At 35.2% G+C, this 18,434-nt stretch overlaps 1 protein-coding gene across 8 annotated transcripts in view; it reads left to right on the forward strand.

The window, feature by feature from the left end:
• Window positions 1–18,434, forward strand: part of TRIM37 (tripartite motif containing 37) — a 186,689-nt gene that overhangs the window by 83,595 nt on the left and 84,660 nt on the right. For all 8 annotated transcript variants that reach the window (XM_032871918.1, XM_032871920.1, XM_032871922.1 and 5 more), the window contains 3 exons: window positions 2,120–2,170; window positions 3,501–3,582; window positions 10,710–10,786. In XM_032871918.1, the coding sequence (XP_032727809.1) occupies window positions 2,120–2,170; window positions 3,501–3,582; window positions 10,710–10,786 (210 nt within the window). The remainder of the gene's footprint in view (window positions 1–2,119; window positions 2,171–3,500; window positions 3,583–10,709; window positions 10,787–18,434) is intronic.

The following is an 18,434-nucleotide window of genomic DNA, read 5'->3' on the forward strand; positions in this document are numbered from 1 at the left end:
CAGAAAGTTTCCCTAAAAATTATATATATGTAGTATAACACAGTATCCTAGGATTGGTAGATGTTTTCTGTTCTCTGAATGTGATCATTTTCTCTCAGTAAGTGAGAGCCAGGGTAGGCTGTACTATTGCTGTCTTGGTTAGTGAGCTTTAGCTGTCTGTTCTAGCTCTTTAGCTTCTAAGCTTTCCACCCTGCTATTCTGAGTTAAACATGTCATCTATTTATTTTGTGTTTTGGTGAACCCTTTTGACTCATAATGACTGATAAAAATATGATGATAGACTGGTCTTATAAAAACCACAAAGGAAATATATCACTTTGGATATTAAGGAGATGGTGGAAAAAAATTATGAAAGATGTTTTGAATTTGGTGGTATGATTGGAAGTTGCATGAAATCGTAACCAAAACATACCATGACTTGACCAAATTTGAAAACTATCCTGGGGAGACTACCTTGGAGCTCTGATTAGGTTTGTGGTTCTAGGTAGGCTTCCTAGGTACTAGTTACATTGGTCCTGCTAATTGGGGTTTGTGTATATTGAGTGTGAGGAGAGTGTATAATGGAGAGAAGTTAGAGCAGACCTCCAGTAAATGGTCTGTGACTTCTAAGGAATAATAAAGATTAACCAAGCAAACATCTGGGAATGAGGAATGTGAGTCTTCTAAGAAAATTTAATACCTGCCTAGGGATATGGTTAGGGGTCCTTGATAATAGGATAGTAGCTATATAGTTAATTCTTGCAGGACATATTTCATCTACTTACTATCAAAAATATACGAGCTATTTATCTGTACATACTTACCATAAAATAAAAAATATTGTATATATACTATAAATTTATTTATTTTAGAGAGAGTGTGCTTACAGGACTGGGGGCGGGGCAAAGGGAGAGAGAGAGAGGATTTCAACCAGATTCCATATCCGTTGCAGAGCCTGACACAGGGCTCAATCTCATGACCCTGAGATCATGACTTGAGCTGAAATCAAGAGCCAGACACTCAAATTATTGAGCCACTGAGGACCCCCCAACCTCCCCAATGATATATTTTTAAATCTATGTTGTTTTCACTGGCAAATCACTAATTTCTTTAGGGACCATCACAATGTGAAAATGCTATGGATGTTATTTTGTATCTTATTTTGGTAATAAATTTTCATGAATTGAAATTTAGAAGATATATCTGAGAATGCAGTGAAATGGCTTGCAGTATATGTTTTTGGTAAATTTATAATTTTGTTTATTAAGTATATAATACTGTATATTATACTATCTGTGTTAGTGTCTTTATTATAAATGTTTTACTGACTCTAACTTTTGAGGCGTTTGAATGATGGTGCTACAGATTATTCACATGATCTAAGGGTATATCCTGTCGTTGTGTTATATATACTTCAGTTCTCTACTGAGAAGACTGTGGAATTAAAGTTGCCTGCAGTAATCTTGCCTTGCCAAGAAACTGTTAATGTGTTCATCCATTCTGTTTGCCCCTATGTGATTATTTATTCTTATTCTATAAATGGTATAGATTCATTTGCTAGTAAATGTTCTTAAAGTATTTAAGAATTTAAGAACATTTAAGAATGTTTATTTATAAATAATAATCTTAAAGTTTTATAAAAATCTTTAAGTTTTATAATCTTAAAACACTATTTAAGGATGTCAATATTCCTCATAATTTGTTCTAGAGAAGGAGGTTTGGAGATTTATTGTGATGTCTTTTGCTGTTTCTTTTGACTTTTTAAAACCTGTTTATATTTGTTTCATATTTTAGATTCTCAGCCTAAGCATCCATTTTTTCCTTTTCCTGTTCGCATGAGTTCTTTTGAAAGTCTCTTATGTTTATTTTAGTACTTAAATGTATATTGCCTTTAAAAAACACCCCAGCTATTTACAAAGTATTTGTTGGGTCTCTAATTGTGAACTTTTGATGTCAGCTTTTGGTGGTTTATGAATTCATTTGATTTAGTGTTAATGTTCAGTAAGGATTTAAAAATATTTCCTAAGGACTTAGTTTAACAACATTTTAAGATACCAAGAGACTTAACTTTGGTTTTTAAATAAATGAAAGTTTAAACTTAATAAGCCAAATAATTTTTTTGCCTTTTCCTTCTTTTTAGTGAATTAGTACCATCTTACGATTCAGCAACTTTTGTTTTAGAGAATTTCAGGTAAGAGATTTTTGACAGCTGAGGTTTTCTGTATGTATGCATAAGAGCGAGCAAGGAAGGTATCATCATTCCTGGGTAGGATACATACCTAATGAACTGTGTCACTCAGTGTGTAATCTTAGAATAAACAAGTTTCATATTAGAAACATATAGGTCATTTGTCTGGATTGTATTATATCTTCAAGACAGTTGACTCAGGAGAAGGAACCTTTTTTTTTTTTTTTTTTTAAAAAAAAAAGAAGAGGGTCCACTTAGCTTTTGCTAAGGTGGGGCAATGGGGTTTATAAAGGTACCCCTGCCACCCATCCTGAGAAATAAGAGGGGTGGGAAGAAGTCCATTTAAATCCATTTATCTTAGCTGACAGTGAGAAATTATGAATGAGAGGACATAATTATAAGAAGTTTATAGGCTTTGTAACTTGCATTGTTATTTTGTTAGCTTTTATTGCTTTTTCTCTAAGATTAGAAGCAAAGATCTTAAAACACAAAGGTCTTAAGGGGCTTGTCTTCAAAGACAGTTTAGGAATGGAGAACCAAGAAATAAAAGGCCTTTCCTTGGGGAGAGAAGTTCCAGTTGATAACCATCAGTATCAGGCTAAACTGAGAATTTATACCACTTCCCATTTGTCTTTTCTTATGGGATAATTTTGTGACTGGAACCTTTCTGAGGCTATCCCCACATATATTATGATTTTGCACATTTCTTAAGTTTTTCCATGTTAAAAAAATAAAATCATACCACAAGGATGTGGGAGAGAATCATATTTTTTTTTTCTTTAATGGTGAAAGACTGCTTGTTGAGGTGGTAACTAAATTCAGGACACTTAGTTTTATATTTTCCTTTTCCCTTGGATGTCACAGTTTTGTGGTTTTTTTTTTTTTTTAAGATTTTATTAGAGAGCATATGTATGCATGTGTTTGCACAAAGCAGGAGGGCAGGGAGGGGCAAAGGGAGAGAGAAAGGGACAAGCAGACTCCCAGCTGAGCATGGAGCCCAAAGCGGGGCTTGATCTCAGGACCCTGAGATCATGATCTGAGCCAAAGTCAGGCACTTAACCGAGCCACCTGATGCCCCTTGAATGTTGCAGTTTTGAGGGTTTTTAAACCTGAAACTGAAAAGATACTGCTGAATATTTCAGTATCACTAAATTTTCTTTTTTTAAGGATGTAAGTATATATAAAAGTATACAGCAGAATCTTGATTTGTTCAATCACCATTTACTTGTTTAGGACTGCAAATAAGTAACAAAATGCTTGGAGTTTGGTTTTGCCTGTTGCTATTTCACAACAGTTTTGATCTTGGGATTTGGTTGGTTTTCTTTTACTTCAGCACTTTGCGTCAGAGAGCAGACCCTGTTTACAGTCCACCTCTTCAAGTTTCAGGACTTTGTTGGAGGTTAAAAGTTTACCCAGTAAGTTTTTCATGTTTCTAATCAATTTTGAAACCAAGGTCTTTCTTCAGGGTTCTGTAGCGTACTGGTTCACTTTTTTTTTTTTTTTTTTGAGAGAGAGAGAAAGCCAGCCAGAGAACAAACAGGGTGGAGGGGCAGAGGGAGAGAGAGAATCGCAAGCAGTCTCCATACCCAGTGCAGAGCCCTTCATGGGGCTCAGTCTCAAGACCTTGAGATCATGACCTGAACCAAAATCAAGAGTCAGATGCTTAACTGATTGAGCCATCCAGGTGCCCTAACTTTAAAATTTTTTTTTTATTTTAATTTTTTATTTTTTAAGGATTTTATTTATTTGATAGAGAGAGGCACAGCAAGAAAGGGAACACAAGCAGGGGGAGTGGGAGAGGAAGAAGCAGGCTTCCCTCCAATCAGGGAGCCCAATGCGGTGCTGGATTCCAGGACTGTGGGATTGTGACCTGAGCTGAAGGCAGATGCTTAACCACTAAGCCACCCAGGCACCCCTCACCCTTTTTTCTTTTAATTTGAAGACTTCCATGGTTTTATTAAGCAATTCATGAATTAGGCCACATCCCATATAACAGGTAGAGAAATATTCACTGGTTCACTTTTTTGTGGAGTAAAGAATTATAATTTTTTTTGTAAGATATATTACTAAGTACCAAAAAAGTGAGTTAAATGTGAACAGTATGAACCTTGACCTTACTGAATTTTATTTCTCGCTTCTAGGAAGACATTTATCTTTAGAGAAATGTGTAAAATTCTGAAGTTAGCCACTTAACCAACTGAGCCACCCAGGCACCCCTAAAATTCATTGTTTAAATAAAAATAAAATTTAGATATGGAAAGCCATCAAAAATACATATATGCTGATTACATACTCATGGTGCATTTCAGTGTGTTTCTTTGACCAAGGTATTTTTTGTAAATTGGCAGCTGGATGCAGTGGCAGAATGAGATGTATAGTTGATTTTGGTGGCAAGGGTATAAGCAGTATTTTGTTCTTTTATCACATCATGTCTAGTTGCATCTCTTTTGTGATGTTGACTGCTATCAGTGCTCATTGCCTATACCTGTTAATTAACTGGGAGTTGTAAAATAGTGATTCTCACTGTTTTTCATTTATTAGTTGTAATAGTTTTATAAAGATATGTTTCTAAGAGCTGCTTCCTATTTATTATTTGGTTAACCACTATTACAGTTCATAAAGAAGAAACAGGATTTGTTCCCTGATATTTACCAGTTTTCCTTATTATTTTCTGGAAGTGAGCCATTAAGTTTTTTTAATGTCATTATGAACTTATAGATTTATACATATATGATCTCCTTAAGTTGGCTTCTTTGTCACTTTGCTCTGACCCTAAAAGTACCTTGTAGTGACTCTGGTAGTTAACTTTCTTGTTCTCTTCCATGGCAAAATATTCTAGGCTCATCTTGTCCATTTCCCACACCATATCGGGAATTGGCCACTTTATTCAAAGAGCCCTGATTCCTTTTAGTGGGAAATGGTATTTCAAGACCAAACTGCTAGGGATGCTTATTTCTACCAAGTTGGTCACAGTTTCTAGGCCTCCTTAGTGAACAGAAGTAGGAAATACATAGAGAAATGTATATGGGTATTTGTAAAGGGGGAAATCTGCATTTATTTATTTATTTAAAATTTATTTAATAGACTTTATTTTTTAGAGCAGTTTTAAGTTGAACCTCAAAATTGAGTGGTAAGTACAGAGTTCCATATGCTCTATGGCCCTACATCCTCCCCCATTATCAACCTATCTTACACCAGAGTGGTACATTTGTTATAGTTGGTGAACGTATATTGACATATTATTACCCAAAGTCCTAGTTTACATTAAAGTTCATTATTAGTCATGTACATTATAGGGTTGTTTTGTTATTTTGTTTTTAGGCCAAAGAATATAGTTAGAGAAGAACTGGATGGGAGCATGGATAAAAGCAAATTGGATAAACTCCAGGGAGCTCAGCAGAGAGAAAATATTTATGAACACTTTAAAATTGCTATGTAATTGAATATCGGGGTTTTTTTGGTTACATGTATGTATTTAAAGATAAAATAGCTCTTGAGTCAATGCTCATATTTACCATTCAAATAAGGACTATTTTTTTTTTTTTTACTTAATCTCTTTATATTACACTTGTGTCTCCTTCCATTCTAGGAACCCTTCTTCTTGAATCCTTTGGAAACCGTAGGATTAAAATATCTCATAACCAGTCTCTCATTTGCTTTATTTTTCCTTGTAGCCACAAATATCTCAGTATAGGAACTCTTAATTCTACCATCAATTTGATTATAAAGAACTGCTTAAAATTTTTTTGTGTGTTTATACTCCCTTGTTCCCCCACCTCTGCCACATTAGATAGGAGTATTGATGTGCAAATCTTGTTCTCTGAGTTTTTATATTTTGAAAACAGTTTGTGTTCTATACTCTAGAGCCAATATTGCTGGATAGAAAATCCTTAGCTCATGTTTTCTTTCGTTGGGTATCTCAGATATTTAATTCAGTTTTCTGTAGGTAACTCTGATTATGAACTAATCCTTAAAAGGCATTCAGTAATATTGTCTAGGGGGCCAAATAATCTTTTTTTAAGTCTAGTAGTTTACTATTACATATTTTAGTTGTTTGGGGTCATTAATACATACTAGGCTCTTCCAGTATGTAGATTTAGATCTTTTTTCCCTACACCCCCTTCAAGAAAATGTTTCCTTAATTACAGTTTTAAGTATTTATTGTGTTCCTTTCTCTGGTTTTCTTCCTTGGGACTTGTTATCTGTATTTTGAATCTTTTCCTGTCTTCAATATTTATCACTTTCTTTCTAGTCTTCCTAACTTTTCATTTCTTTTTCATTTGAAAAAATTTTCTTCGTTCACTTGTCTTTTTAACATAAAAACTATTCTGCTTATTTGCGCTCCTGTTTCTTTTATTTCAGTCTTTATTTCTTAATTTTATTTCTAATTTTTAGTTCTATCACCTCATTTCTGGGTTTTTGTAATTCTGATTTGTGTTATTCTTCATGTCATATTTTTTTTTCCTTCCTGTGGGCTGTTATACCATTAGTATCTTTTACATCATTTTGAAATGGGTTACAATTTTGATCTTTGAGTATGTTTTTCTAGAGTGTTTTTATTGCCTGCAAGGATGTTTCTTTAGTCTCTTTTTTTATTTTGGCAAATAATGCTTGACATAAAATTTATCATCTTAATCATTTCTCAGTGTACATTATAGTATTAGGTATATTCACATTGTTGTGCAGCCAATCTGCAGAACTTTTTCATCTTTCAAAACTGAAGCTCTCTCTACTCATTAAACAATAATTCCCATTTTTCCATTCACTTACTCGTTCGTAACCACCACTCTTTTTGTTTCAGTGAGTTTGACTGCTCTAGAGATCCCATATATCTGGAATCATACAGTATTTGTCTTTCTGTGGTTGGTTACTTACATAATGCCCTCAGAGTTCATCTACTTTATAGCATGTGTGAGAATTCTCTTTTAAAGCTGAATAACATTCCAGTGTATATACTACACTTTATCCATTCATCGGTGGTTTTTTTTTTTTTTTTTTTTTAAGTTTATTTATTTGTCAGAGCTGAGAGAGAGAGAGAGCACAAGCAGGGGGAGTGGCAGGCAGAGGGAGAAGCAGGCTCCCTGCTGAGCGTGGAGCCCGATGTGGGACTTGATCCCAGGACCCTGGGATCATGACCTGAGCAGAAAGCAGATGCTTAACTGACTGATTTACTCAGGCATCCCTATCCGTTCATCTGTTGATTGACACTTTGGGTTGCTTCTGCCTCTTGGCTATAGTGAATAGCGCTGCTGTGGACAGGGGTTTGCAAATATCTTTTCAGGATCCTGCTTTCAGTTCTTTTGGCTACAGACACAGAAGTGGAATTCAATCAAATCATAATTCTGTTTTTAATTTTTTGATGAACATTTTCAACAGTGCACAAGGGTTCCAGTTTCTCCCTGTCTTCATCAATACTTGTTTTCTGTTTCTTTGTTAGTAGCCATTCTGATGAGCATGAAGTAATAGTTTGGTTTTGATTTGTGCTTCCCTATTGACTACTAACATTGAGCATTTTTTCATGTGCTTGTTGACCATTTGTATATCCTGTTCAGAGAAATGTGTACTCAAGTCCTTGCGCATTTGAAAATTTAGTTGTTGACTTGTGGAATTTCTCTATACATTCTGGATATTGACCCCCTGTTAGATATCTGTGTTTTTTATTTTATTTTACTTTATTTTTTAAGATTTTATTTATTCATTTGACAGACAGAGATCACAAACAGGCAGAGAGGCAGGCAGAGAGAGGAGGAAGCAGGCTTCCTGCTGAGCAGAGAGCCCGATGCAGGGCTCGATCCCAGGACCCTGAGATCGTGACCTGAGCCGAAGGAAGAGGCTTCAAGCCACTGAGCCACCCAGGTGCCCCTAGATATCTGTTTTAGTTATATTTTCTCCTATTCTGTAAGATCCTTTTTAATTCTTTCGATCTTTGATGCACAGAAGTTTTAAATTATAAAGTCATTCAATTTGTCTGTCTTTGCATTTGGTTTCATAGCCAGATAATCCTTATCAAATTTAATGATATGAAACTTTTCTTCTATGTATTCCTTTAAAAGTTTTATAGTTTTAGGACTTACAGTTAGATCTTTGATCCATTTTGATTCAATATTTGTACATAAAGCAGGGACCAAATTTCATTTGCATGGGGATATCTGGTGTGATAAGGCAATCAACAATAAATATGATGCCTTGCTTTCTGAGCAGTGCCCTGGCTCTGCCCTTCTCCTTCCTTTGTTTTTATTATATCTTCATTTCTAGTACTTTCTTTGTAATCTTAGGACCTGTCTTGAAGGGCCCTGTATATTCATTTATAAAAGATTAGAGTGACCTGACTGCATTTAATTCTCAGAGTTTTAATGTAAGGCTCTTTTGTGCTCCATTGGTAATCCATCAAGCAGCTCATTCCATTTTCAACTATTGTATTTGGTTTGTGAGGTTTTTCAGTGGCTCTTTGCCATTTTGTGGTTTCCCTGTTACCTGTTCACTAGATGTCCCATAGCTTCCCTCTCTTTTCTCCATGCAGATGTTTATGTCATACAGGTTTTAATGGTTGTAACTAATATTATCTTTATCTGCTTGTATTTCACGGATTGTGGAGATAATCTGTCATCTAGTTTTGTTGTAATTGTTCTTTATGAGCTTTTGGGTTTTCTGTCCAGTTATTTCTGTTTGTTAGTTTTCTGCTTGGTTTTAGAGAGTTGCATAAATTATGTTGCCATTGCTGCACTCTTTCTAGAATCCTCTGCCTTTTGGGATGCCTGGGTGGCTCTAGTCAGTTAAGCTTCTGTCTTGGTTCAGATCGTGATCCCAGGGTCCTGAGATTGAGGCCAACATCAGGCTCCTTGCTCAGCAGGGAGCCTGCTTCGCCCTTTGCCTGCTGCTCCCCCTGCTTGTGTGTGCATGCACGCTTTCTCTCTTTCTCCCTCTCTGACAAACAAATAACATCTAAAAAAATGTATATATATATAGAATCTTCTGCCTTTTGAAAAATCTTAAAGCTAGTATTTTGTTAGAGGTGTAGCTGGCATGGACATAAGATAATAAAACCGTTTCCTTAAGATTATAAAAATAAAATAAATTCATGATATTAGCTGATAAAGATCAGGAGGAAAAAATGTTTATTCCTTTTTATTAGTTGTTAACTTATTCTAGGGAAATTTTTCTAGTAGCATAATTTAGAAGAGGAAAAAACTCCAGTCATTTGAATAAGGATTATTGATTTTTACTTTTATTATTTTTTTAAAACCTTTAAAGATTTTATTTATTTGACAGAGATCACAAGTAGGCAGAGAGGCAGGCAGAGAGAGAGGAAGAGAAGCAGGCTTCCCGCTGAGTGGAGAGCCCAATGCAGGGTTCCATCCCACGACCCTGGGATCATGACCTGAGCTGAAGGCAGAGGCTTTAACCCACTGAGCCACCCAGGTGCCCAATTTGTGATAAAATTTATATGCAATAAAATTTACTAATTTTGATGAGTTTTGATACGTGTATATATATACTCATAAGGTGGTTACCACAGTCATGGTTTTTATTACCCCCAAATGTTTTATCCAATTCATCTTTTAAACTAATCCCTTTTTTTTCTCCCTTCCTGGCCCCTCTGCAACCACTGATCTGTTTTTGTCATTATAGTTTTGCTTTTCCAGAATCTCATATAATAGGGTCACACAATATATAATTTTTTGTTTCTGGCTTTTTTCACTTAACTGATTATTTGTTGTTTATTTAGTGTTTATTGAACAATTACCTTGTCTAACCCTGAAAGCTTCCTTAGAACTTTTTGGAGCAAAGTAGCCTAGAAATGAAGGCGTTAATAGGTATTTGTACTCCTATGTGGTCATATCCCAATAGACACTGGTGATGAATAATAAGAATCCTTCCCTCAGTCCTCATAATCTGGATGGGGAAACAGTTGTTTATATATGTATTTACAATGATGATAGTCATTTAAAAAGGTAGGCATATGAGCAAATAGAGAAAGAGAGGGAAGTTAGTATCTTTCTAAACATCTCTAACAGAAATTTACACAACTTCTTAATCTTCAGACAGACTTTTATGTGGAATCCTAACATAGACATTATATAGAAATAATGTTTAATCACTTTCAACATCAAGTGTTACCTAGTTCTGTTTTACTCATTTTGATTTTTTTTTTTGGTCTTGTCTCATGCCTAGTAGAGGTTTTTTTTTTTTCCATAATTTTTTTTGGTGTTTTCATTTTTCTTAGAAGCTGATATTTAAGAGTTTTGTATATGTTAGAACTCTTAATGCTTATACTTGTTAACATTTTCCTTAGCTTGAATGCCTTAATATTTTCATTTTTTTTTTAATGTACAAAAGATTTAAGTTATAGACTCATATCTGTTGGGCTTTTTATTATCTCTGCCACTGCTTTTAAACTTAGAAGTATTTCCCAATCCAAATATGACATAGTAATTTGTGTTTGTTTTGTTGTGGCTTAATTTTTTATGTTTGAGTTGATCTAGGGTTTGTGTAACATCTTTTTCTAGTTATTGAAATATAGTTGACTCTTTCCTTTTTTTAGGATGGAAATGGAGTTGTTCGTGGTTACTACTTATCTGTGTTTCTGGAACTGTCAGCTGGCTTACCTGAAACTTCCAAGTAAGACATGCAATTAAATAACAAACTTTAGTGGGTCTTTACGTACATTTCTCTTAGGATTTTTTATTCACTATTGTTAATTACCAAAGTATGTCTATTAAGATGTGTGCTGCTGTGTGCATCCCCTGGCATACTATGGTGGCACAGACTGGCAATTTTCAAACTATATGGTCTCAGGATGTTATACTCTTAAATTTTATTGCAAACCCCCAAAGAGGTTTTTTTTAAAAAATATGGGTTATTAAATGTTGTTATTTTCTGAGTTAGAAATGAAAACTGAGACAACTTAAAAAAATTTCCTTAACTAAAAAATTTTATAAGTTCACTTAAAAATAATAAACCTATTGAATACTAACATAACGTTTTTGTGAACGATACCTATTTTTCTAAAGCAAAATAATATTTGGTAAGAAAACTTGTTTGGTATTTTTTGGAAATCTCTTAATATATGGCTTTTAAAAAGACAGCTGGATCCTAGCATTGGCTTCTATATTCATTTTGTTGCGATAACTTGTTCTGGTTGAAGTACATGATTAACAAAAGGGTGTAGAGCATGGAAATAGAAGATTCTGACACTGTATGTGAAGTGCTATGGTAAAAAAGCTCTAGACTCTGGTGATTTAAAGATATATACTACTGTATAATAAATTAGTGCAAACAGCAACTTAAAATAATAGAAATTGTCTTCCCTTATACTTTTTGGAGTCCAGAAATCCAAAAACTATTGTTTTCCCCAAATCAGGTATTCAGTAGGGTTGTACTAGATACAGAGGCACGAGGGGAAAATCCATTTCTTGACTCTTAGTTTCTGAGGCTGCCAGTATTCCTTGGCTTGTGACCATATCACTCCTTTTTCTGCCTTTGATCACACTGCCTTGTCTTTTTTTTTTTCTTTGTCAGATCTTTCTCTGCTTTCCCTTTAAAATGACACTCATGATTACTTTTAGGGTCTATGGGGATTTTCTAGGATAATTCCCTTATCTGAAGATCTTAGCTTAATCACACAGCTGTATGCTCCCCATTTTTTGCTATAAAAGGTAACAGTCAGGGGCACCTGGGTGGCTCAGTGGTTAAGCCTCTGCCTTTGGCTCAGGTCTTGATCTCAGGGTGCTGGGATCGAGCACCGCATGGGGCTCTCTGCTCTGCAGGGAGCCTGCCTCCCTCTCTCTCTCTCTCTCTCTCTCTCTCTGCCTGCTTCTCCGTCTACTTGTGATCTCTCCTTGTCAGATAGATAAATAAAATCTTTAAAGAAAAAAAAAAAGGTAACAGTCACACATTCCAGGGATTAGGATGTGAATATCTTGGGGTAAGGTGTAATATTCAGCCTACCACAACCATAAACTATAAAGCCGCTACTAAAATGACAAAGACATATAGCTAATAAAGCAACAAAGGGGATAAAATGGAATTACAGACAAATACTTAAAGAAGAAAAAGTTTAATGGGTAATGAACAGTTGGGACAAATACCAAAATGTATTCATGTAAATAGTCTAGCACCCAGTTAAAAGGTAGAGATTGTCAAATTGCCTAAAAAATCAAAACTCAAGTTTATGTTGCCCACAAGAAACACACTTTACATATAAAGATGTATCATACTAGTACTAGTCAAAAATATGTTAGATTTCAAAGCAAGTATTACCAGAGATAAATAAGTTATTTCATAGTGATAAAAGGTCAGTTAATGAAGAGGACATAAAACAATTGTGAACATTTACTTATGTTTATGCCCCAGAACCGGATCTTCAAAATACGCGAAGCAAAACCTGAGAGAAGTACAAGGAGAAATAGAAGCTCTTCTCTTAATTGATCCAAGTGGGCAGGATATCATCAAGGATATACATTGGAACATTATCAACCAGCCTGTCCTGATTGACATTTATAGACTGATCAAACAGTAGCAGAAGTGCACACAAATTATTTATGAAGAGAGACCATATTCTGGGGTATAAAACATATCTCAATAAGTTCAAAAGAATTCAACTCATTCAAAGTATCTTCTCTTGCCATTGTAGAATCAATTTATATATTAACATATTTTGAAAATCTGAAATACTTGGAAATAAAACATTTCTTTTTTCTTTTTTTTAAAGATTTTATTTATTTATTTGACAGAGAGACAGATCATAAGTAGGCAGAGAGACAGGCAGAGAGAGAGGAAAGCAGGCTCCCTGCTGAGCAGAGAGCCCGATGTGGGGCTTGATCCCAGGACCCTGAGATTATGACCTGAGCCGAAGGCAGAGGCTTTAACCCACTGAGCCACCCAGGTGCCCCCGGAAATAAAACATTTCTAAAAAACTCTAGTTCAAAGAGGAAATCATAAGGGATTTTTTTTTTTTTTGTAAGATTTTATTTAAGAGAGTGAGCAAGAGAGAGAGAGCACACATGAGCAGAGGGAGAAGGAGAAGCAGGTTCGCTTGCTGAGCAAGGAGCCCGACACTGGGCTCAGTCCCAGGACCCTAGGATCATGACCTGAGCTGAAGGCAGACGCTTAACTGACTGACTCACTCAGGTGCCCCAATCATAAGGGATTTTTTAAAAGTATATTGAACCAAGTGAAAATGAAAACATCAGAATTTGTAGTGTGCTGCTAAAGTAGTAAGTTGAGGGGAATTTATAGTAATAAATGCCGATTTACTATGGATCCTTGAACAACATGGGTTTGAATGTGTGGGGTTTGAACTGCAGATTCACTTATATGCAGATTTTTTAGATAAATATAGTATATTACTAAAAATGTATTTTCTTTTCCTTACGATTTTCTTAGCATTTTCTTTTCTCTAACTTACTTTATTATAATAAAATAGTGTATAATACATATAACATACCAAATACATGTTAATCAACTGTTTATGTTGATTATGTTATGTAAGGTCTCTGGTCAGCAGTGACCTATTAGTTAAATTTTCGGCAAGTCAGAAGTCATACCCACATTTTTGATTACTTGAGGTTCAGTGCCCCTAACCCCTGTATTGTTCAAGGATCAGCTCGTAAATGAAAAGCAGAAAGGTCTCAAATCAATGATCTACTTTAAAAAAAAAACTAGAGAAGAGGGGCACCTGGTTGGTTCAGTTGGTTAAGCTGATTGATTTCGGGTCAGGTCATGATTTCAGGGTTGTAAGATCAAGCCCCACTTCAGCCTTGCACACTGGGTAAGGAGTCTGCTGAAGATTCTCTCTCCATCCCCTGGCCACCCTCTTCAGGGGAAAAGAAAAAAAAAAAACTAGAGAAAAGAAGAAAAAGTTAGAAAGGAAGCAGAAGCAAGGAAACATATTAAAAGCAGAATACGGGGCACCTAGGTTTTCAGTTGGTTAAGCATCTGACTTCAGCTCAGGTCATGAGCCTATGGTCCTGGGATCAAGCCCCACGTTTGACTCTACTCAGCGGGGTGCCTGCTTCTCCCTCTCCCTCTGCCTGCCACTCCCCCTACTTGTGCGTACTTTGTACTCTCTCCTTTCTCTCTCTGTGTCAAATAAATAAAATCTTTAAAAAAAAAAAGATCAAAGCAGAATGCAACAAAATAAAAATTGAAAAAATAGAGGAAATCATTGAAATCAAAACAAAATTTGATGACTAAATCTACATGATTGTAAGACTTACCACAAAGCTACAGTATTAACTTAATATAGCATAATATTAGCATAAGGTTAGAAAAATTCATAAATGGAATATACTACAAGTCCAGCAAAAAACTCATTCATGGGGCGCCTGGGTGGCTCAGTGGGTTAAAGCCTCTGCCTTCGGCTCCGGTCATGATCCCAGGGTCCTGGGATCGAGCCCCACATTGGGCTCTCTGCTCAGCGGGGAGCCTGCTTCGTCCTCTCTCTCTGCCTGCCTCTCTGCCTACTTGTGATCTCTGTCTGTCAAATAAATAAAATCTTAAAAAAAAAGAAAAAGAAAACACTCCTTTAAAAAAAAAACAACAACTTTAAACTTTAAAAAAAAACCAACTCATTCATAAGGACAGATTTTTGAAAAAGTTGCTGTGAAGGGAAAAAGATGCTGTGAAGGAAAGATGCTGTCTTGGTGCTTGGATATCTGTACAGAAAAAGCATAAACTCGTATCCATAGCTCATATTACATATGTAAACTAACTGAAAATTGACTGTAATCCTAGATTTAAATTCTAAAACAAATCTGTGACTTTGGGTTAGGCAATGATATTTTAGTTATAAGCCAAAAGCACAGTCTATAAAAGAATACATTTATTAGATTTCATTAAAACCATAAAGTTCTCTTCTTCAAATTGCGTGTTTTATCCAGAATATATAAGGAACTCTCAAAACTCAACAACAAAAAAACAAGCTCCCTTCTCCATGTGGACAAAACATTTGTCACACACCTCACTAAGGAAGATATACTGATGGCAAAATAAGCCTATTTAAGTTGATTAATAGCATTGGTCATTAGGGAAATAGAAATTTACAATCTGATACCAATATACCCTAATGTGTTAATTATTAGGGAAATGGAAATTTATAAACAATATGATACCAATGTATCTCATTGGAATGGCTAAAATTAAGATCCTACCAAGAATATATAGAAATTTGAAGTCTTAAACATTCCTCCTGGGAAGGTAAAATGATACAACCACTTTTGTAAACTATTTGGTGATTGTTAACAAGTTAAACATACACTTATTCCATGACAGATAAACCACTCCTAGACATTTTCCCAAGGGAAAAGAACTGTATGTCCATACAAAGACCTTTATACAAATATTCACAGCATCATTGTTTATAAAAATAGAATCAACCCTAATTTCCATCAACAGCTGAATGGATAAATAAATTTTGGTGTGTCCATACAATGGAATACCACTCAGCATTAAAAACTAATGAACTGTTGATATGAGCAACAACATGAATACCTTTTAAATTACTCATGAAAGAAACTAGACAGTTAAAAAACATGTATATGATTCCACTTAGGTAAAACTAGAAAAATGCAAACTGATCTGTAGTAACAGAATGCAGGTTATTTGGAGATGGAAGGACAGACAGGGCTGGGGTTAGGTAGAGGGAAAAGGTGAGGGAGGGAAGTACAAAAGGCAGAGGAAACTGGGAGAGGATGTATCTCTCAGTAGTCTCTTGATTGTGGTGATGGTTTCATGGGTATATATATATGTGTGTGTGCATACACATATAAATTACCAGATTGTATACTTTATATCAAATCATACTCTTCAAATATGTGCAGCTTTCTTTGTTATACTTGTAAGTATGACAAAGCTGTTTACTAAAAAAAAAAAACTAACAATAAAAACTCTGTTGGACTGCACTTTGAATGGATCTTTTGCTCATGTATTATTGATCATTTGGAAAATAAAAGTTTGCTAAATATGCATTTGACACATTTCATTATGTGATATCAAAGAATTACATTCATTGATACTACCATTTTTACCAGGAGAGTCTTGAAGTATTAGAAGGCTTTTAAGCTCATGTAGCATGTACAGATTGTTCAGAATTATGATTTTTTATTTGAAAGCTTGTGTTTTGTCAACCTGTGTATTGACAACCAATAGTGGCAGTTTTTTTTCCTTAATTAATTTGGTCCAGAAAATGTCTGCTAGATATCTACAGCTGAATAAACCATTGTTTGTTTTTCTTTCATTTGATGTTTCGCCAAAAAAATGTGGCTAATGAACTTGCAACTCAGTTATTTCCCCAAGATCGCTATTGTACATCACTTTGCAGAACAAGTACTTTATGTATAGCGTTTCCCATTTTGTGATACCAAGAGTTGAGGTTTAATAACAGTTAACAATTTTATTGCATCATCAAAGGCATTCCTGAGAGACACTGGCATTTTTTTCCCTGTCTGAAAGTGTGTAGCACTGAATAATATAATGACTACTGGTACTTTTTTTTTTTTTGAAGATTTTTTTTTTTTTAATTTATTTATTTGACAGAGGGAGAGAGCAAGCTAAGACTGGGGGAGTGGCAGGGAGGGGGGAAGCAGGCTCCCCACTGAGGAAGGAGGCTGATGTGGGCATTGTCCTGGGATCATGACCTGAACGTAAGGCAACCATTTAACTGACTGAGCCATGCAGGAATCCCTCTACTGGTACATCTTTAACTACCATTCTTCTGTACCATTAGTGCAAATGTCCACATGAAAGGGACAAACAATATTACGATAATGGTTTTGACATTTTGGATCCCTAAAAGGATCATATAGGAGCTGACCCCCAGGGGCACACGAACTATACTTAAACAACCTCTGGCATAGACTAACCTTAATGCAGAATATTCTTGCCTCTACTGGTGAGTCAAACTATGAGTAATGTTAGTGATACAGGAAGAAAATTGGAAATAATGTTTTAGTTATAGCTCTGCTCCAGATGTCCTATATGATCTGAAACAGTGGACTCACCTGTATGGTTGTCATAATAGCTAACTGCTAAATATATACTTTGCACCAAGCACTGTGCTTTACATAACTCACTTTGCTTTACCATCTTGTGAGCTATAGGTTATATGATTAGTCCCATTTCACAGATGGTAATACAGTGATGGTTTAGTTAAATTATTCACTCAAGATCAGCATTGTTTAGCAGCAGTCTGTTTAACCAGATTTTTTTTTTTGGGGGGGGTGTCTCTGTATAGTTGTTAAGTACTGGGCTCTGTTTGATTCTCTGAAATCAGCCATTTTGGTTGGAAGGTGGTTGATTATGGGCAGAATTGTAAGAATCTCAGTGACTGCAGGATTTTGTTCATGTCCCTGTTGCTACCATTCAATCTTGGGCTTTTCCATGTCTCTTGATTAAGCTATTTCTTGATCTACCTCTGTTTCTTGTCTTAGGAAGTTTCTCCTTTTTGTCTTACTTGTAGATTTTGTGATATTTTTGTTGCCTTTGGTACTGATTTCATCTCTGTTCTTTTATTGTTGACCATATACACTACAGGAACTTGAAGTTTACAGGGTCTTGCAAACACCATAGCATTATCAAGATTAGGATTTGTATATTTGTTAGATATTATCTAAATACCTTAGTGAGACCTTTCTATTCTGGTAAAATGACATTTTATTATCTCTTAATTCTCTTTAACACTTCAGTAAGCCTAGAGAAGAGTTTGAGTACCTCTTCATTAATATTAAAATGTCATTCAATTTTGGAATTTAGAGTTGAACAGTAGTTTAACTGCCAAAATATGGAATAAGATCTTAAATCATTGTGTCATTATCTAGTAGATTTTAATATCACCTGGGATGCTGCAGAGGTACTCTCATAATTTCATTATGCTTAAGTATCTTTCTACAGGTGTGTGTTAGCATACACATGTATAGGCTTTCAGAGAAAATTTGCATATGAGTGACATTCTGGAATTGACTTTTAATAGTCTTTTGTAATTTTGTGATTTTGTAATCTTGTAATTTTGTAATTTTGTGCCTTGTTTTAGACTAAGAGGGGAATTTCTTTGAGTTGCTTAAAGAAAGTGTTGAACTTTCCCTGAGAGAGTAAATGTAATAATACTAAAATTTTTTTTTTTAATTTTTTTTTTTTTTAAGATTTTATTTAATTTTTTGAGAGCGAGACAGTGAGAGAGAGCATGAGCGAGGAGAAGGTCAGAGGGAGAAGCAGACTCCCCGTGGAGCTGGGAGCCCGATGTGGGACTCGATCCCGGGACTCCGGGATCATG

The sequence above is a fragment of the Lontra canadensis genome, unplaced genomic scaffold (genome assembly GCF_010015895.1).
Source record: "Lontra canadensis isolate GAN:19392208 unplaced genomic scaffold, GSC_riverotter_1.0 scaffold43, whole genome shotgun sequence".
NCBI lineage: Eukaryota > Metazoa > Chordata > Mammalia > Carnivora > Mustelidae > Lontra > Lontra canadensis.